General features: G+C 33.5%; 1 protein-coding gene across 1 annotated transcript in view; it reads left to right on the top strand.

Annotated features, from left to right (window-relative positions):
• Nucleotides 1-21688, top strand: part of xrn2 (5'-3' exoribonuclease 2) — a 41722-nt gene that overhangs the window by 17209 nt on the left and 2825 nt on the right. The window contains exons 19-29 of the mRNA XM_073853069.1: nt 1670-1777; nt 1914-2003; nt 3275-3347; nt 3444-3527; nt 3676-3773; nt 5634-5713; nt 5852-5908; nt 6316-6384; nt 6495-6623; nt 8144-8304; nt 15122-15164. Of these exons, the coding sequence (XP_073709170.1) occupies nt 1670-1777; nt 1914-2003; nt 3275-3347; nt 3444-3527; nt 3676-3773; nt 5634-5713; nt 5852-5908; nt 6316-6384; nt 6495-6623; nt 8144-8304; nt 15122-15164 (992 nt within the window). The remainder of the gene's footprint in view (nt 1-1669; nt 1778-1913; nt 2004-3274; nt 3348-3443; nt 3528-3675; nt 3774-5633; nt 5714-5851; nt 5909-6315; nt 6385-6494; nt 6624-8143; nt 8305-15121; nt 15165-21688) is intronic.

Below are 21688 nucleotides of genomic sequence, written 5' to 3'. Positions count from 1 at the left end.
CACACACACACACACACACACACACACACACACACACACACACACACACACACACACACACACACACACACACACACACACACTCACTCACTATCACAGAGACACAGACACTGCCAAATGGTAGATGAGAGGAGGCATTACTGCAGAGTGTGTTCAGGGGGCAGATCTCTACATGCCTTTTATTTACCCACATTAGGGTGTCTATTTTTTCATTTGAGGGGTCACGAGTATAATTTCTATTGCGTGGATTTCTTGCACCTTTTTGCTTTTTGCCACTTGACTGAATGTCAATTTAAATACGGCAAATTAATAGATTGGTTGGCTCTATAAAAGAAGCTGGAAGCTGCCGTCACTGTCGCTCCATAGATGAAATAATGTGTTTTTTGTTTAAATTCCTGAATTAAAAAAAAATAATAATAATAATCTCACACACATTTGATTATTTGACTATTTTGATTAATTGGCTCACTGGTGATTCATAGAGAAAATTTTTATTTTTTTATTATTTAAATCCTAAAGTTTTATATTATTATTATTATTATTATTATTATTATTATTTATTTTATTTTTTTTCCCAATTTTTCGTTGCAGTTGCAAAAAATACCCCCCCCATTCTAAAGTAATTTTTTTTTTCTATTGCACAGATTTCATGCAGCCCTTTGTTTTTGTTTTATTATTTAATTCCTAAAATAATAAAATATATATAATATATTCAGTGCAAATAATAAAAATATTTTCAATTTAAAAACAAAATATTTTTATTTATTTTTTTAATGAGAGTTATTTGCACTGAATATGTATTTATGTGTAATTTTATTATTTGCACTGAATATATATTTTTTTTCAGTGCAAATAATAAAAAAAATTACAAATCTTTTTTTTTTTTCATAAAATGTATAAGATTAATATAAACGTTAATGATTTTCTGTAAAGTTGTTTTAGAACTGTATTGTTAAAGGCACTATTAAAATACTTAACAGAATAAATTTTCATTTATATAAATACATATTTATATCTTTATTAATAATAAACAGTATTTACCTACATATGTTGTTTACAGAAAATGTAAAATGCCACACTGAGATTTTATGAAGCTTTCTGTGCCAGATTTGGATGCTTTGAACAGTTAATTGTGAGGTATCATTCGAAATAATTGATTTTCAAAAATGAATTAACTCTTAACCTTCGTAAAGAGAAAAAGAAATGCAGATAAAGGCAAATATTAACAAATTTGTCCTTTATTTTCTTTCTTAACCCATTTTCTCTGCTTGTATTTGGATCAGTTTTTTGGGCTTATACATTTTAAATGTGTATCTACTTAAATTCTTAATGTTGATGACCTTAAAGGTAATGGACTAAATCCACAAATTGTGGTCTTTGAATAGTGTGCGTGTCTTTTGTTGACGCTCTCTTGGCTCCTCTCTTAAACTGTCTGGTCTAAATGTCCTCTGGAGTGTTAATTGAGCTGTAAATTTGACAGTGTATCAAGGTCTCCCATTGAAATTGTAAGTGTGACAGGCTAATGGAAGAGGTCTTAAAAACGACTTGGATTGAAGGTCTTTCCAAAATCGAGCATTTCTGATTGAAGTCACTGAAGATGTATTTAACTTGTCTTTGTGTGCTACGACGGACAGTCTCGAAGTGTCTTTTTTTTTTTTTTATGTCACAGGGCTGCGCGTCCTGGAAGTGGTATTTTCCCTTTCATTATGCTCCGTTTGCCTCCGACTTCAAAGACATCAAGGGCATGTTCAACGATTTCGAGAAAGGGACTAAACCGGTAATTTTAAACGCATTGCAACACTGAGCCAAAACAAATGGTGCATAAGTGTTTGCGTGTCAGTGTATTGTTCTTGTTTCTGATCTGTTATTGACTATTGATTTAACTCAATGTCGCTGTATTTCTTTATTTGTAGTTCAAACCCCTGGAGCAGCTTATGGGTGTATTTCCTGCTGCCAGTGGAAACTTCCTGCCAACAACGTGGAGAGCCCTGATGAGTGACCCAGTGAGTTTTTCCCTTGACAACTGCTTCAATTAATTTGCATTCACAATTCATTAAAAATCAGTAATGCACTTAAAGTGATACAGAATGTAGAGCTGTATTTGATTTTGTATATATATATTTTTTTTATTAGATAATGAATTTTTTTTGTTTGTTTGTTTTTTCTTCTATACCCAATTGGCAGATTTATTCAATATTTTCATTCTGTCCATGACTGGCAATTACTTGTCTTGCACATTTAAATGATATTTATATATCGTTTAAATGTGCAAGACAAGTCATCGCCAGTTCCTCTCAAAATGCAATTTAAAAACAATACATTTGTCTTTTTTTGCTTCATTTTATTTTTTAAAATTCATCTCAATTTATTGATTTATTATAATATAAATTTATTTTATGAATTTTTATTTTTTATTATTATTATTATTATTATTATTATGTTTCATATTCTAATTTATTCTTCCTTTTTCCCCAAATTTATTTTTTTATTTTATTGGATTTGCCATCTCTTTTAATTTTAGTAATTTATTTTGGGTTTTTATGTCTTATTTCTTTTTCTTGATTTTTACATTTTATTTATTTATTTTATTTTTTTTTTTTTTCTATATCCACTCGGCAGATTTATTCAGTGTTTTCATTCATCTTCAGTTATGTATGTCATTAAATGTGCAAGACAAGTCATTGCTAGTTCTTCTCAAAATGCAATTTAAAAACAATACATTTTTAATTGTAAACTTCTTTTTTTTAATCTTTTTGAAATTGTATTTTGTTTTTTAATTGTTTAAAGATCATAAATATCATATTTGTTTCATATTCTAATTTTCTTCTTTTTCCCCTACTTGTTTTTTTATTTGTCATTTCTTTTTATTTTAGTATTTTTTTATATATATATTTTACATTTTAATAAAATAAGTGCTCGTTTAAAAGTTGCACTTTTTGAAATTAGATATTATTCTTATTTCGCTTATTTTTTCTTTTTTTTCCTCTAAATTTTTTTTTAATTTTCTAAATTCTTTAAATTCTCTGGATTCTAAATTCGTTCTATTTTTCTCTAATTTTGTAAATATTTTATTTGGTTTCTTTTTATTTATTTGTTTTCTTTTTATTTTTACTTGTTTGTTTAAGTTCTATTTTAATATTTTATTTGATATTTATTTATTTTCTGATTTTTATTTTATATTTGTAAAATTTTATTGTATTGATATGCATACTGCTTTACAATCATGCACAGAAAGACCAGGGACATTTAAACCGTTTTTCTCTGTTTTTAACAGGAATCCTCAATCATTGATTTCTACCCTGATGACTTTGCCATTGATTTGAATGGGAAGAAGTACGCCTGGCAGGGTCAGCACTTAACTTTGAGCTTCACAGTCTGAACAGAAATGACGAGAACTGTATTATCCTTTCAGTCATTGTGATCTGCTCTTCTCCTCTTGACAGGTGTTGCTTTGTTGCCGTTTGTCGACGAGCGGAGGTTACGAGCAGCGCTAACAGACGTCTACCCTGATTTGTCCTCAGAGGAGGGTGAGGCATATACCATATATAGATGGACAGAATAAAAGTAGAAAAACTGGCCAATCGTGCTGCATTGTTTTATTAAAAAATAGTTTGTGCTTAAGTGGTTTATTTTTTATATTTTAACCTAACTGTGTCATCTGATGGTTGTTTTTAGTGAGAAGGAACAGTCTCGGAAGTGATGTCATGTTTGTGGGGAGATCCCACCCCCTTTGTGATTTTATTCGGGAGCTCTACCTTGCCGAATCTAATGAGGTACTGATCTTCCTCTATGGCTTTAAGTTTTCACTCATGTTAACATAAATGAACTCTGTCAAACTAGGACTGAACCAGTAAACCATTAATCATAATTTGGCTATCATATGACTTTAAAAGCAAGATCATTTAGATAAATTTTCTGCCCTCTTAACTAAAGCACAAACAAATAAAATTGTAACTTTTTTTAATCACTTTTTAAACCCCCCAGTTTTCAATGCTTGTTTCATTAAGACTTTGTCTGAATATTTAGCATATTAGCGATATTGGTAACACTTTACAATAAGGTTCATTAGTTAATATTAGTTAACTACATTAGTTAACATTATTTTAAAATGAACAATACTTCTACAGCATTTATTAATTTTAGTTAATTTCAGCATTTACTAATGCATTATTAATAATCACAAGTTGTTTAACATTAATGCACTGTGAACTAACATGAACAAACAATGACTATTTTATTAACTAATTAATGTTAACACATGAAACCAACCCAACACTGTTTTTTCTTTAGTGTTATTCATATACTATTATATATTTTTTTTTTTTCTTTTAATTTTAATTTAGTTATCTTATGTGCTTTTGTCATTCTTAATAGTTTTTATATATTTTAATTTATTTTAAATCTATTTATTTTTTGTTTTAGTCATTAGTACTTTACATTTAGAAATGTCGCTTTGGCAACTAACTAAAATGATCTTTTACATCTTTATTTCAATTTACATATAAAGTGTATAGATAAAATATGTGCATTCATATATAACTTTATGTAGAAAATATATAAGATGTATTTTATTTCAGGATCATTTATTAATCTTGCTGTATGTTTTATATTGTTTCTGCAATGTTCTCATTTTGTGTTATTAATCAACATACTCCTTTTCTTTTCTTTACAATGGTATGCTTTCACCCCTAAAAGCACCGACAAACAAATAATATATTTTATATATTAAAATATATAAAATGCCTGACTGCAATAAAGAAATAAATGTATTTAATTATTTTATTGTATTTTATTACATTTATTGAAAATATATTTAAAATATTAATTCAATTTATTTTTTAAACGAGACCTCTTAACAAGATTTCTTAAACCTTAAAAAGAAGAAAAATGTATGAATGCATGAATTGAGTTAAATTTTGATCTTAGTATAGACTAAAATAGTTTTTTGCCGTAATCGAACAGACCTGATGATCTCTTTTTATTAATTTTATTTTTATTTTTTTATTTTTTTTAAACGAGACCTCTTAACAAGACTTCCTAACAAAACCTTAAAAAAAAGAAAAAAATCTATGAATGCATGAAATTTGTTAAATTGTGATCTCAGTATAGACACAAATAATAGTTTTTGCCATAATCAAACAGACCTGATTTTTTTTTTTTTTTTTTTTTAATGTATTTATTTTTAAACAAGGCCTTTTAACAAGACTTACTAACAAAACCTTTAAAAAAAAAGAAGAAAAAAATCTTTGAATGCATGAAATTGGTTAAATATTTGTGATATTAGTATAGAAACAAATGTTTTTTGCTGTAATCAAACAGGCCTTTGTAAAAATAGAAAAGATCTGGACCAAAAACTCTAGTATAAATTTTTACTTTACACTAGATTAGGGAACACAATTCTGTACTAACCAGTTGCTTATTAGCAATGCATATTGGCTGTTTATTAGTACTTATGAAGCACTTATTATTAATGCCTTATGCATGACCATATTCTAGATCCCTTAACCCTGAACATAACTACAACAACAGCTACCTTAAATATCAAATTAAAAGTTTAAGTGTTACCAATAATCCTTTAGTTTGATGTTTACAATCTCTCAGTCTGTCATTTTCCAATCTTTTTTCTTTTTAAGGACACCGAGATCCCTGCAGAACTTTGCCATGGAATCCAAGGTGTATTAAATCTAGATAAAGACCCTATTCTACCAGATAAGTAAGGAGACAACACATTTATTCTTTAATGCTTTTCAGTGTTTTGCCATTATCTGGCCAATGTCTGTTGAGACACTTGAGACTAGAGTCTTACAAATCCTGTAAAAAAAAAAAAAAAAAACATTTTTGTTTTTCTCAGACCAGTGGAGTCACCGATCCCAACACTGAGAGACATCAGTAGCAACAAGGCTGTTGGGTAAGAGTTTGTTTCACACATCAACCGATTATCAGTTGGTCTGAAAGTACTCTAATATTATCCTGATTCATAGGAGTGATCAGTATATAGTATAGTATATTATATCTTCCTTTTGAGTTGTGGTTTTCATTTGATTTTCTAGTTTGTGTATCAGTCTGAGTCATTTAAGTCCTATTAGCTACTCAAGGACTCTTGTTTGTGTCAGGCATTGAAACGTTGGCCTTGTCCTGCTGATATTTACTGGTTCCTCTAGAGGTCAGACATGGCATGAAACCCTGAGATGAAGAACAAAAACTTTAGATGAAGTCTGGGTTGAGGCGGTTCATCTGAATGCCTCTGGAATGAGATATATCCAAGCGTCGCACTTAAATGTTTGTACTTAAATACTGATGCTTTCTGCTTGGCAGGATAAAATTCAAGGATCCGCAGTATGATGATGGTTTTGTGTTCAAGGCTGTTATCCTACCAGGGGCGAAGTAAGTGCTGCACTATTCAATTTTAGGACCTATTCAATGTTCACGTTTCAGTGGGCTTTTCAATGATGCGCTGATGTTTTAAATTTATGCATCACAATTTCTCACTTCAGGATCCCTAACAAGGTTCTTAAACCGGGTGATTGGGAGAAGAGTAACCGCGGTCCATGGAGACCTCAGCTGGGATTTAACCCAAACCGCCAACAAGCACATTTGGACCAATCGGGTTTCAGAAAGCTCAAGTAAGTCATGAAAATCCCACCCAATCCATCCGTTTATTTGGTTGAGTTCTTGCATTTAATGTTTTTAAGTGGTATTGTGTAAAAAGAAAGCAAATTAGTGCAATAGTTGGTGTAAAACGGGCTAATTAAACATCTGGTGAATTCAGGCTTCAGTGACAAGAAATGAATTATGCATGGTGTTTAGAGGAGATGTATGCAGATCATGCCCACCAAAGACTTAATTTCTTAATGAAAGCTGTTATTGGGTTTGATTGGATGGCGCAGACAGGTGTTCTTGGACTTCAGATAATTCTGTGATCTCTAATTTTCAATCTTTATTAAGGCTCAACTTTTTTGGGTTACCAGACCAAAATTAGTTATTTTTGTATTATTTATTGTATTATAGTATTTAATAATATTTTGAACTAGCCTTTTATATTTTCTGTTTTAATTAATTTATTTATTTATTTATTTTTTTATTAAAAGCCTCATTAGTAATATTTCTGTTTGGCTTTTATTTGTATTTTTTGTATGTTTTAGTTCTTGAACTGTTATTTTAGTATCATTGTTGTGCTATTGTAGTTTTTCCTTAATTATTTATATTTGTTTTGAGGTAAATTTTAGGTACAGCAATTGTTTTTGTTATTTGTGTTTTAATAAAATGATTGATTTTTTTTTTTTTTTTTTTTTTTTTTTCATGGAATACTTAACCAGATTTTTTTTTTACCAGAATTTTTACTACAAAATAATTAAAATACAAAATCGTGTTTCTGTAAAAAGAAATAAAATATTTATTTTTGTAAAATCAGTAATTAGAAATGCTTTTGAATATTAAAATTTAATGAAACCATTAAAATGGGAAAAAATATGGAATTTGGTTTAAAAAAAATGATTTTGTGAAAAAATAAAATGTATTTAATAGGGCCTTAATTATAATTTTTGTTAAACTTTTAAAAATTTGTTAAATTGTGTAAGTTTCATGGTTTCAATTATTTATGCATGCTTTTTGTTTTTCTTTTTTTGTTTAAATTAACCATTAAAACAGCATCTAGAAAAATTTAAACGGAAAAAACTGAATCCAAAAACATTTAAAACAAAAAAAATGTATTTGGGGGAAAAAAAAAATAGAATTGGGGGAAAAAATAAAACTGATTTTAAGAGGCCCTATTAATTTACTTATGGAGGAACTCCAGCAATTGATTCAAAGAAGTTTTCTAACTTTTATGTTTTGTTTTTTAGCTTTATTTGAGTTGCCAAAACTATTGTTAACTTACCTCAACCCAAAAAAACCTCTTCTAGACTTTCAGCCAGTTCTTGGACAAACCAACCAACTATGTACCTACCAGAAATATAAAAACAAACAACCAATTAAATGCAATTATTAATAAATTAATGACTTAATATTAACTTATATACAAGTTTTAAAAACATCATGGTCCTCCACAGACTAAAAACCCTGATCATCAATGTGTATAAACTTCCAACTTCTGTTAATGTTAATGTTTTCTCTCTCTCCCTCTTTTTTTTTTTTTTTTTTTTAGTCACTATGTGGACAGAAATCAAGGGGCGGGTCTATTTGGCGCTGGCCCATCTTTCGAGTCTCAGCATAGGGGCGGTCAGTACAGCAATGCCCCGCCTCCCAGAAACTATCACCAGGGAAACTATCGTGGATCCCAAAGGGACCATTACCCTCAAAACCAGTGTAAGTTTTAAACTTTCCTACAGTAAGGCTATGTCTGAAAAAAATCATCTTTTAGCTTCCAAAATGAATGGAAGTAATTTCAAAATGACAGTATTTTCTGGTTACTCAGTGTATTGCTAATCCTAGTAATCATTTGGATCTTAAGACTACATTAGAATGCAGTTTTTGTTTTTAACATCCAACCAAGAAGACAGTCTATCAGTCGGATCCAGCAAAAGTAACTTCCTATGACGCGCAGTTCCTTGTACCTAAGCTTTTGTCATGGCCCTCTCTTATTTAATACAGTACTTTGATGACACTGAGAGACAGGAGTCGCTCTTCGCATGTACAGTGATCTTTTGTCCTCCTCAGCGTCTCTGTCGCCCCCGTCTCCTGTGCTGCTCTCCTCCGCCGTCACTTTGATGTGCCAATTTGCAAGTTGATGAATAATCGCATCTGTGGGCGAATGGAAGCCGCCCTGCTGCCACTTGATGCAAATAGAGGTTTGGGGGGTTTTGCTGATCACTGCTGCTCTTCACTGGCCTGTGTGCTGTGGCCCTCATGCAAAACCCTCCAGTTAAACGTACAGCACGCTAACCGTCCTGTACGCCATGTTTCGATGAATAAGGCAATCAGAGTAAATATTCAGGGTTTTGTTTGCTGATCTGAGATTTAATCTGACTTTTTTTTGTTTTGTTAATATCAGCTTCCTAGTTAGTGAATTTTAATAGTGATTTAATGTCAGTTTTTGGTTAAACTCTCCTTTTTTTTTTTGGTCCAAATGTATCATTTTCATCTATGGAACACACAAAGGGATGTTTAGCACAATGTTCATGCTGCTCTTTTACCTTATAATGAACATGGGTGGTGATTTATTATACCACACTCTAAAATCAAAGTTGTTGTTTTTTATATAAATTAGTACTTTTATTCACCAGTGATGCGTTACATTGATCAAAAGGGATAAAATATAAAATACATAATGTTACAGTGCTTTTTATAATTATTTTAATATATGACCCTGGACCGCAAAACCAGTCTAGCCAAAAATACATTATATTGGTCAAAATTATAGTTTTTCTTTTTTAGTAAATTTCCTACCAAAAATATACTAAAACTTAATTTTTGATTAGTGATATGCATTGTTGGACAACTTTAAAGGCAGTTTTCTCAGTATTTACTTTTTTTTTTTTTTTTTTTTTTTTGCGCAGATTCCAGATTTTCAAATAGTTTTGTCTCTGCCAAATATTGCCTGGTCCTTATTTATTCAGCTTACAAACCATGTATAAATCTCAATTTCAAAAAAATTACCCTTATGACTGGTTTTGTGGTCCATGGGTAGTGTTGCTTTCGTCAACGAAAATTATGACTAAATATCGTCGTCGACGAACCTTTATCACGTGACGAAAACGAGACGAAACGAAAATGCTGGTCATGTGATGATGACTATAATTAAATGTTTAATGCAATATCGTTGACGAATAAAAACGAGATTAAATGTGGTTTACAAAATAAAAACTATGCTAAAATGTCTCCATTTTTGTTGACGAAAACAAGACGAAACGAAATGTTATAACGTTAGATTGATGTGAGCATGCCCAGTAGCCAGAGCTGTATCCCTTCTAGCCTAAACCGCAGGCGAGGTCACTTTCTCAAGCCCCACTCGCGGCATTATCTAGAAGACGACTACAAACGAAGTTAAGTCTGACACAGATAAACGGACCGATGGCCGGCCAGCTGGGGTTCGTCTTTGGGAGAAAAAGAAGAAACGACATTTCTTCGAAGCGTTCCCCTCAACTCTATCCTAAAGAGGTTCATTATTCAAAGCTTTTCAACACGTTGTACACTAATGACATCTTGTGGTCAAAGGTGGAAAAAGTTTCTTTTGCGTCCCAGATGCCCAAGCGATTTTTGGACAGTTGCATAAAAGAGATCAATTTGTGCTACGAAAACCATAAGAAATATTTTACTTACACAAGGTATAAATGAATTAATCTGTAAATAAACTTATAAAAATATAAGCATGATTCGTGTTGGCATAGATGATCAAAGTAAATTAAGAATATTGTTAAGCTGACTAATATTATTATTAATTAGAAGTGCTTGTGAAGATTGCTTTGTTACTACAAAATGAACATGCACAAAACTACACATGTACATATTTATTCGTTATGATTTATTCTTAAAAAGTGAATGACACTTGAAACCTGCGCAAGGGGCTTGTTATTTGATTTTATTGTAAATTCAAATTAGAATTCTTCTTCCATGTCTGGAATGGATGTATTCTTGAGCCTATAAGGTAATAATAATATAATAAGATAACCTTGTTTGAAATGGGTTTGGCTAAATGAAAACTTTGGTTTCGTCTATACTACTAGGTACTTATACTATATTGACTGGGTTAAATAAAATTGCATTACTAAAATACAATTTTTATTGACTAAAACTAGACGAAAATGTCATCAGTTTTCGTCGACTAAAACTAGACGAAAATAGTCATGGGTAATTCTGACTAAAATGCTCAGACTTTTAGTTGACTAAAACTTGACTAGACTAAAAAGAGTATGAACGTGACTAAAACTAATAAAAACTAAAATGACAGCTTCACACAAAGACTAGACTAAAACTAAAATTAAAACCGGCCGCCAAAAACAACACTAGTCCATGGTCACATAATGTTATTTGAAATGGCCATTAAAATAGCCTTTAATCCTGACATTGCATTATGCAACCTACTTCTACTATGCCAGTGATGCAAATTTGTTTTTGTTGGTTTGTTTTTTTTTTTGGTGGTGATTAGTGCTTTTTCATCTTTCTTGTTGCTAAACAGCCTCATTCACGTTCATTGAAACAAGCAGCATGAGCATTTTCCTAAACTTCTCCTTTTGTGTTCCACCAAAAAATGAGATTTTGCTTTTCTGCAATTTGAACTGCTTAACAGTTTGATCTGCGTGGATAATCTCATGACGTATTCTCAGGCCGCTCTACTGCTGTTGCGTTTCTCTAGAGGAGTGTGTCTGTGAGCCCTAGTCCAAATCCTCGTTAACTTTTCCCAGCTCGCTGTCTTTCTCCCTCTCCCTCCTGCGGTGTCGACTCAATGCGGAGTTCCCGAGACGCGCCGAAGGCCTTTGTTAACCCTAATCAAAACAGCTGGTGCTAAAGGACCAACTAGTCTATTACAGTCCTGCGGTCTTCATTCTATAGATATTGATAAGCTGTATTGTAGAGGTTCATTACAGGCTCATTACAGAGATCAGGGTCCATCTGTGTGTACGTCTGCGCTCTGGGACGATGTAATCCCTGTGTTAAGTTAATGAGAACACCGTTTACTGTTGTGTTTTTAATGTGTAATCCTATTTGGGCTTTGTGTCAACTGGCTTTAACTTCCCAACATTTAGTGTGTGGACCGCAGTCGGTGTTTATTGAGAGCTGGATGAATTGGCTGTAATTTCGTCTTTCGTTTGACTGGTTGCGAGATGAGCCGGGATGAATTGGCGCTTGATAATGGAGGTGTAAGTGGGTGGTCCGGCCTCTTTCTCTCTCCGGTCATTAGATCTCATACTGGATTTTTGGAGGTGTTTATTGGCTGCCGAATTAAACGTCTAGGACATCTGACAGCATCTGTCGCATGCTGTTGATCACCACAGAAAACGATCTAGTCTTCCTTTTAGTGTCATGTGTATATACAATAAAAGTTGATGGATTGAACGCATTGTAGTTGAAATGCGCAATTCAGAATCTGATTTTTAATACGTTTGCTCTCCATCAGAGATGTAAATTAGTTTGTTTCTTCATGGGAACAGATTTGGAGAAATGTAGAATTACGTCAGTTGTTTACCAATAGATCCACTGCAGTGAATGGGTGCCGTCAGAATGAGTGTCCAAACAGCTGATAAAAACATCACAATAATCCACTCCAGTCCATCAGTTAACATCTTGTGAAGCCAAAAGATGTGTTTGTAAGAAACAAATCCATAATTAAGATTTTTAAATGTCAAAATACAAGTCCTCTATACATAATATTGCTCCAGTGAAAAAAGTCCATCTCCTGTTGTCTTCGTATCAAAGTCCACTCATATATTTGTTTTGAGTGTTTTGGCTGGTAAACCGTGCTTGATCTGTGCATATTTGTGACCCTGGACCACAAGGTGGTTTGGGAAAAGCACGTAAAAGTCCCAAACCAGGGAAGTGACGTCGACGTGTCGCCATTTGTAGTTTTTGAGACTAGTAACAGTTGTTTTTTAGTACACTCGTGGTGGACTTACAAATTTTCCAATGCAGCGTTTTGTGAGTACATACCCTATTTACACTACTGTAGAAGTTTGGTAAGATTACTTGCACGTTTAGTGGTGCAATTTACGAGATACATCACATGTACCATGTACGGCTGTAGCAAGCCATTCGACAAGCTCGAATATCTCAGTCAATGTTCGACTAAGGTAAGAAAAAACTTTGGATGGGGCATTTAGATGGGCTTCGGAGTGCATAGCAATGTAGTCAAATCTACTCCGAACCATCGCTTTAAGTAAAGATCATGTTTCGTGAAGATATTTTGTAAATTTCCTACCGTAAATATCAAAATTTAATTTGATTAGTAATATGCATTGCTAAGAACTTCATTTGGACAACTTTAAAAGCGATTTTCTCAATATTTAGATTTTTTTTTTTTTTTTTTTTTTTTTTTTGCACCCTCAGATTCCATATTTTTGAATATTGTCCTATCATTATAAACCATCCATCAAGTTTAAAAGCTTATTTATTCAGCTTTCAGGTGATGTATAAATCTCAATTTCAAAAAATTGACAGTTATGACTGATTTTGTGTTCAAGGGTCACCTTTTAATAGCAACAGTTTCAAGTTAAAAATGTCTTAATGATGGTTTTATTTCTTGCAAACATGCACCCTTTGCTTCACAAGACATTAATTGATGGACTGGTGTGGTGTGGATTATTGTGATGTTTTTATCAGCTGTTTGGACTCTCATTCTGACGGCACCCATTCACTACAGAGGATCCATTGGTGAGCAAATGTAATGCTACATTTCTCCAAACATGATGAAGAAACAAACTCATCTACGTCTTGGACGGCTTGAGGGTGAACTCTTCCTTTGTTGAACTTTAATGCACATTTAGGAAATATAAATACAAGTTGCATTCGCAGTCATGTTAAAAATTTGACTGCAGTGACTTAAGTTTATTTGTCTGATTTCTTCATGCAACCCCTTTCCACAGCATTTATTAAAACTAATTACCCTTAAAGTCAATTAAATCATGTCCACACCACCATCTTTATGTCAAAGATTGTTATATCATATTTAAATTGAGTTTCTGTTCACTTGTCCAAAATTATTTTCCTATTCTTGGTCGAAGCATGATTTGTATAACTTTTAAAGCTTGCACTTTCCCTATAGACTTCGCTATATGTGACCCTGGATATTTGTAGCAATAGCCAAAAATACACTTTATGGGTCAATTTTTGATTTTTTTCTTTTATGCCAGAGATCATTAGGATATTAAGTAAAGATCACGTTCCATGAATACTTTGTCAATTTCCTACTGTAAATATATCAAAGCTTAATTTTTGATTAGTAATATGCATTGCTAAGATCTTCATTCGGACAATTATAAAGGCGGTTATAGCCTTTATATTATTTTATATCTCAATTATTTACTCCCTCAGATTCCAGATTCTCAGCCAAATATTCATCAATAGAAAGCTTATTTATCCAGCTTTCAGATGAAGTAAAAATCACCCTTTCAAGAAAAATCACCCTTATGACTGGTTTTGTAGTCCAGGGTCTCATAAAAGTGCATTACTGTAAAGTAGTTTAATTATTATCTGTTAAAGCTCAGTTTGCACTGACCCTGGGGTCATTCTTTTTAAAGCCATAAAATCCCGTTGGCTTCCAAACAGGGAATTATTTTTGTTTCTGTTGTTGCTCCACCTTCAAGCCTACATTTGTAAATGACAGCTTTTCCTTTCGGGCTGAAGTTCTTGTCTTTGTCCCTCTCTCTCTCTCTCTCTCACTCACTCAGTCTCTCACACACGCACACACTCATCTCTGCTCCTGCCCCTATAAAACAAACAGCTCGGAGCCCCGCAGCTGGTGATCACCTTGGCAACGGTGGATCGGGAAAGAAGCCGCTTGCTACTTTTTTTAAAGTCTGTCTTTGTGAAGGACCTGCAGCGCTGGAACTAGAGCACTTGAGCTCGCCGCAACGCCGGCTGATGAATGCTTATTTCATTTAGCACGGGAAGAAATGCAAATGTGCCACTTTTGACGTCCCCCCTCCCCCCTGACGCTAAATCCTGTTCATATTACTGAACAACACAATTCACTTCATCACTCAAACTGTTTTCCCTGAAATTGGAAGCTGATACAAATTAGGTTAATGAATTCTATCTCATTTATTTATTGTTAGGACCTTTTACCCCGCTGTAGCCTGGTGTGTGGCGGTAGTTGTTGTTTTGTTGATGCTTAATGTCAGATAATGATTACAAATTTGATTTTATAGAAAACATCTCACTCAGAAGTGCTTTATGTAGCGTTTGAAATATCTTGTTTGCTGGCAGCTCTTCAGAAAATCATTGTAGTTTTAGATTCAAGCTTTTGCATTAAAGCAGACAAATGAATTGGATTCAAACTAGATGTTCTAGTGAAAATCGTCCATCTTCATTGTAAGTATCCGGAAAGAAAGTCACACCTTAAGACTCAATTTGAGGAATCCATGTTTGTGTAATAGTTGTGCATAAATTCAACCTCTGCTTAGTTTTCTGTAGTGGAACTGCTTTAGTAAATCCAACTAATAAAACTAAGCACATGTTTTCATCTTCACAGATTCCAGACAGCCTCCAATGAATGCTGCTGCGCCGTTTCCCAGGTAAGGTGTTTTCTAAGATGTTCTTCTCACAGTCATATACTGTATATTTGGTCCTGAAGGTTGCAGTGCACCTGTGACACTACATTTCCAGCTGGTCTGGATTATGTCTCTAGAAGCATGCTAGGGCTTAAACAATTATTCCCTAATATATTCACAGCAAAGTTCATTAGTTAAGGGGTAAAAAGAAGTTTCATATATGAGCTGTGCTGGCAAAATGAGTCAGTTTTTTTTATTTTCACATTCTCCATTAAAATGATATGCGACAAAACAAACAAAAAACGACAGGGCTTTTCTTAATTATAATTACTATATTATTAATCACAATATAGCCAGTGTTGGGGGTGAAGAAAATATCTGAATTACTTTTTCAAATAAGTAATGCCAGCAGAGGTTGCATTAACCAAAAGTTGTCCGTCATTGATGGATTTTTTTTATTTATTTTTTTATCATTGACGGAAAAATCTGAAGGCAGTCTGTTATTTTGACAGATTACACTGAGGGTGACCTATTGTGAATTGTAGCTGTAATTCCCACCCCTGTCCAGTTAGTGGCGAGTGCGCACCAGAGCACAAGATCCAGAACAAAAACGAAACTGTCACAAATCGTTTGCTATGAGTTTGATTACGCACAGACAAGTAGCCTACACCCTTTAGCTACAGCGATCTATCACGCCACATTAAAGAGCACCAAAACGGTATTTATTGCTTGAATTTCCTAATTAAAACGGACAGAATTTGAAATCTGAGACTTTGTTTCAAAAATAACAAAGCACAGAGCTCAGCCTATTGCTATTTATTGGATGGTAGGCGCACTATGTACTGTTCATTCATTTTTTTTTTTTCATGATTAAAAATGAGATAGTCAACAGTTTATTTTGAGCAAAATAGTATTAAAGTTTTCTGAAGATTCAAAGCAGAATCACCAAGCAAAGTTACATATTTTCCTCTAAACCTTTTCTTAATTATAATTACTATATTATTAATCACAATATAGCAAGTGTTGTGGCTAACGCATTACAAGTAACTTGAGTTATGTAATCGGATTACTTTTTTCAAGTAACTAGTTAATTTACAAGAAAATATCTGAGTTACTTTTGTTTTCCCATTTATTGACTGAGAAGTCTCCATGTTGAGAGAAATTGAAAGTACAGAGGAGTTGTGTGCGTGGTATAAACATGGTGTTGTGTTTCTAAATGTGATTTTATGTATTTAATCTCACTTGCAAAAAATAGATTCAGTATTGATCTCTTAATGAATAAAAACCTTGAAATGCAAAAATAAATCACAAACCTGCAATAATTAATAACTTTCTTCTTGTGCATTCTACTGTACAGATGTGAATTCATTTTTCCTTCAGCCTGAGGCTTATTAATTTTACTTTTGGTGTGAAAGACCTTTTACATTTGCCCAAAATATAACTTTTTTTTTTTTCATATTAAAAACAAACAAGCAGGCCCTTCCCAGATTTAAAAAGTAATGCAAATGTAACGTAACTCATTACTTTCCGTAAAAGTAACGTAATTGGTTACTTTTTAGGGAGTAGCGCAAGATTGTAATGCGTTACTTTTAAAAGTAACTTTCCCCAACACTGAATATAGCTATTTTTTATTATATCTTTGTTATTAAAAATAAGAACAAATATGCAAGCAAACAGTAGTTTAAACAAGAGCAGCGAGTGATTCCGTCTTCTTTTAATCTGTGATCTATATTAAGACCTACTGTAATGCATGGATCTAATACGTTACACATCAGATTTTTCCCCAAACAATAACTAAATGTTTATGTAAGACATAGCAGACATGGCAGATTATGTTTGTGTGAATCTCACCAAGACATATGTTGCAATGTACTTTATAGGGAGATGGCACGCTCTCGGAGAGGCGCGTCTTATGCACACACTTTGCAAATGTGAAAATCATATTTCACTGGTTTGGACTGGTGTCATCGAGAATTTAATCAGAATATTCACAAAACTGGAATGCTGTTCTTTGTAACAACAGACCTACAACTTGAGAAGCAGGTTAAGAAAGCATCTGTTCATAGCAATGTGGATACGTTTGTACAAGCTGTGCAATCAGCCATTAGTGAAGTCACGTTTATTTATATGGCACTTAATGCAGCTGCTTTAATGCAGCATCTTTACAGTATTAAACATGAAAAAAACAGCATCAGTGTTGCTTCAGGTAGAATTGCAACTTGATTTTCTGCTGTAACGCAGCTGTAGGCGTGTAGAATATGTACAATACTGCAAAAGCTTAAATAATCAAGGTTTCTGGTCCTTAAGGGTCCTTAAAGAGAGAGTTCACCCAACAAAAAAAATTCTGTCATTCATTTCTCACCTTCATGTCGTTTCAAACCCTGTAAGACCTTCGTTCATCTTCGAAACACAAATGAAGATATTTATGATCGAGTTGCTTCCCTGCAACAGCAACGCAACTACCACATTCAAATAGTCCATGTTACATGAGTGGTTCAACTATAATGTTATAAAGATATGCAAATACTTTTTTCAAGCTAGCAGCTGTGGTTGTCAGAATTTTACCGTAAAAATATGGTAGCAATGTTTTATGGTTTTCATTTAAACTAACATTATATCAGTTTTATTATGAAATTATGGTATTTAAATAAAAATATTGAAATGTAAATGTACCAACCTTGAAGTACTGAAATCTGTTGTGTACCTGTGTAATACACTGATAACCACCAAAAGCAGGTGGTAATGAGTCACATGATGAACCAAAGCCCATCACAAGCAGCTTTTAAATATTAACTTAGGTGTCATTCACACAAACCGTAAACACCAAGGTAAAACTCATGTGAAACTGTAATGCAATAAACAATTTAATAACATTAGATGTAACATACAACCCTAATGTACACAACTGATGATAAGTTATTTCAACAACCAAAAAAAGCCATCAAATTTCTGGGAATGTCAATTTACGGTTATTCACTGTAAATTTTACATTTTTTTCACTTCCGAAATCGGTGTACTACCGTAAAATGTCATGCAATGTCCAATACAGTTTTTCACCGTATATAGTATGGAAGCATATGTGTAGCATAATTCAATTTCCAATGCAATATGCAAAATGGCAACGCAGTATTCAAAATGACAACGCAATATTCAAAATGGCAATGTAATTCTGTATTTAAATTTACATTTTCCATCACCTCCACGCGTGCAAAATTTGGTGCAGAATGAAATGAAAATTATATTATTTACATTTGCCATTTCCAACAGTAGTCTTAAGTTGTAAAGTGCATACTATTTTAATGCTTTATAAGTAGCAAAATGAAAATGTATAACCCAAATTGATTTAATATGTGTAACGTGTCCAAGCAGAAACAGTAGCAAAATTATCATTTAAATGTTATTTGTCCTAAATGCATTTATACTAACAGTTAGGACACTTACGATTGCATTTTCATCATGACGCCGTGGAATATTTGTCGCAAAATTTAATGCGGCTTTGAAAATGCATTCAGAGCTGACCACACCCACCCTACGTCAATCATTGCATCAAGGTCGGGGATTGGCGGAAGCGTGTTATGTTTAGATCGTTTGAAACATGGCGGCTGGAGATCTGATAAGATCGTTGAATGGACCATATCAAAGACTATAGTCAAAGACTATAGAATACCCAAGACATGTCACTCGTATAGTTTTGAATGGGGAAAAATGCAACGTTCATTATGGCCGCGAAGCCCCGCCTTCTTGGTGAAAGAGCCAATTGTTGATTAGTAAAGTCAGCGCATCACTGCAGCTGCCGTTAGAAGTCCCTAGAAGTTGCTATAGAAACAGTCGGCGATCTAAGACGTGCACTCGATATTGCGCATGGGCACTGGCTCATCTTGCCAGAAAAATAAGCGTTTAACGCTATTGGAGCACAAGGAATCATATTTATGAGGCAGTTCTTGTCGGATTTCTTTGGTGATTTAAAATATGAAATTTAATCGTAAGCTTGGTGAACAGGTTTGGAGAATTTGATGTTTCCCCATTCAAAGAGATAGGAGCTGCACTTGCATGCCCGAGAGGCGTTTCAAAGATAGCCGCCGAGTGACATGACTTGCCTTAAAGGGACTTTGACCATATGCACAGAGCGTTCTTTAGAGCTTCCGCATAAAGATCAGCCAGCTCGTAAACTTCCGCTGAAGCTCATTTTATATGTGCTATATATAGGTGGACACTCTTGAGACTCATTTACTGCCTCGTTCTTATCAGAAACTGAGAAATTATAATTGCAACATTATAAATAATGATAGTGGCATGAACATTCAGTTTCATATTATTTAACAACATATCATTTAAACGAGGAGCCTGGTAATCCCAGGAGAGTACCTGCATAGTTGAACATTTAAATGCTGACAGCTAAACACTATCATAAGGTGTTTAGGCTAACGTTAGCTAGCTAGCGATACTTGTCTTCAAGGACATCTTAATCTTAAACCTTCATAGTCATGAACACATTTTTAAAAACTTATATTTTAAAGCCTTTATTTTCCAACTCTACAGCTGTGCAATAAAATTCACTTCAAGGACTCACTTTTCATTCATAAAGATGGGAAAAAATGCCTTTTCACGGAAAACAACGTCTTTTTTAGACTAAAAATTATGTGGAATTACCCATATAACCAATAGATGGCAGCAGAGGATGAATTATTATGCAGCCGCCATTTCAACTCCCTATATTCAAGACCTCTTGCTTTTCGATTTATTTATTTATTTATTTATTTTTTACATAAAAACTCTCGGGCATGCAAGTGCAGCTCCTATCTCTTTGAATGGGGAAACATCAAATTCTCCAAACCTGTTCACCAAGCTTACGATTAAATTTCATATTTTAAATCTCCAAAGAAATCCAACAAGAACTAGCTTATAAATATGGTCCCTAGCGCTTGTGCTAGCGTTAAAAACCCTTATTTTTTCAGCTAAATGAGCCAGTGTGCATGCGCAGTACTGAGCGCACGTCTTGGAGCACCAATTGTTTCTATAGCAACCGGGACTTCTAACAGCAGCTGCAGTGACGCGCTGACTTTACTAATCAACGATTGGCTCTTTCACTAAGAAGGCGGGGCTTCGCGGTCATAATGAGCGTTGCATTTTCCCCATTCAAAACTTTACAAGTGACATGTCTTGGGTATTCTATAGTCTTTGATATGGTCCATTCAACGATCTTATTTCTTTCTTCAGTCCTAATAAATAGTTTTTGAGGAAAACATTTCAGAATTGCTCTCCATATAATGGATATGTATGGTGCCCCCAAGCTTAAACTTCAAAGGGCTCTAAACGATCCCAGTCGAGGAAGAAGGATCTTATCTAGCGAAACGATGGGTTATTTTTGGAACACATTGACAATTTATTTTTATTTTTTTATTTTTTTAACCTCAAATGCTCGTCTTGTCTCGTCTCTGCTTCTCATAGTCTGTGGGTATGACAAAACTCCCACCTCGTTTTCTTCAACTTCAAAATCGTCCTACATCACTGTTTTACCTCAGTTGTTTTTTTGTTTTTTGTAAAGTGCGTTTGATCTTTATGTTCTCTTTGTAAACACTGGGTTGGTACTTCTGCAGCGATGTAGGATCATTTTGAAGTTGGGGAAGAAAACGAGATGGGAGTTTTTTGGCATACACTGTCTTGAACCAGAAATAAACGAGTTCACCCAGACCTAGACAAGGTTTGGGGTTAAAAAAAGAAATTGTCAATTTGTTGGAAAATGACAGATCGTTTTGCTAGGTAAGACCCTTCTTCCTCGGCTGGGATCGTTTAGAGCCATTTGAAGCTGCATTTAAACTGCATTTTGGAAATTCAAACTTGGGGCACCATTGAAGTCCACTATATGGAGATAATTCCTGAAATGTTCTCCTCAAGGAAAATAATTTCTTAATGACTGAAGAAAGAAAGACATGAACATCTTGGATGACAAAGGGGTGAGTAAATCTGTGTAAAAAAAAAAAAAATTCTGAAAGTGAACTACTCTTTTAATTGCTTGATAAAGTAGCATCTATAAGTGCGTCCATTACCAGGGAAACTGCTATATTCTGTTTCAAAATGCCATTTTTGCATTAAGTCCATCTGCTGTTTTTGTTCAGACCACTGCGAAATCAACCCATATTTTTACACTGCAAACACTTGTAAATGTGAACCGGTGGATAGATAAAATCTATCCAGTCAATAAAATAAAATCTAAAAATCAAGAAACAATTAAGATATATTTGTTTTAAATAAATATAATAATTGATACTTGTGACTCAAAAAAAGCTTTAATGGTTGAAATGTGAATATCTCTTTTTTTTTCCATGTAAACCTGTATCTGAACTGTAAAGGTCATTGCACACGAAGTCTGATATTTTCTTATGCGTCTTTTAGTTTTTTCGTATTCGTCTTCATCTTTTCTTATTAAAATCCATGCTACAGATGCAAAAACGCAGAAAATCGAACCCGATCCTTTTTTTGTTTGTTTTTTGTATAATGGACGAAAGTCTCAGAGACGTGTGTAAATGAGCTTGACACAACGTGAGGTC

Source organism: Garra rufa, chromosome 13 (assembly GCF_049309525.1).
Source record: "Garra rufa chromosome 13, GarRuf1.0, whole genome shotgun sequence".
Lineage (NCBI taxonomy): Eukaryota > Metazoa > Chordata > Actinopteri > Cypriniformes > Cyprinidae > Garra > Garra rufa.
Note: the sequence above shows the minus strand (reverse complement) of the source record. Positions and strands in the feature narration are given on the sequence as shown.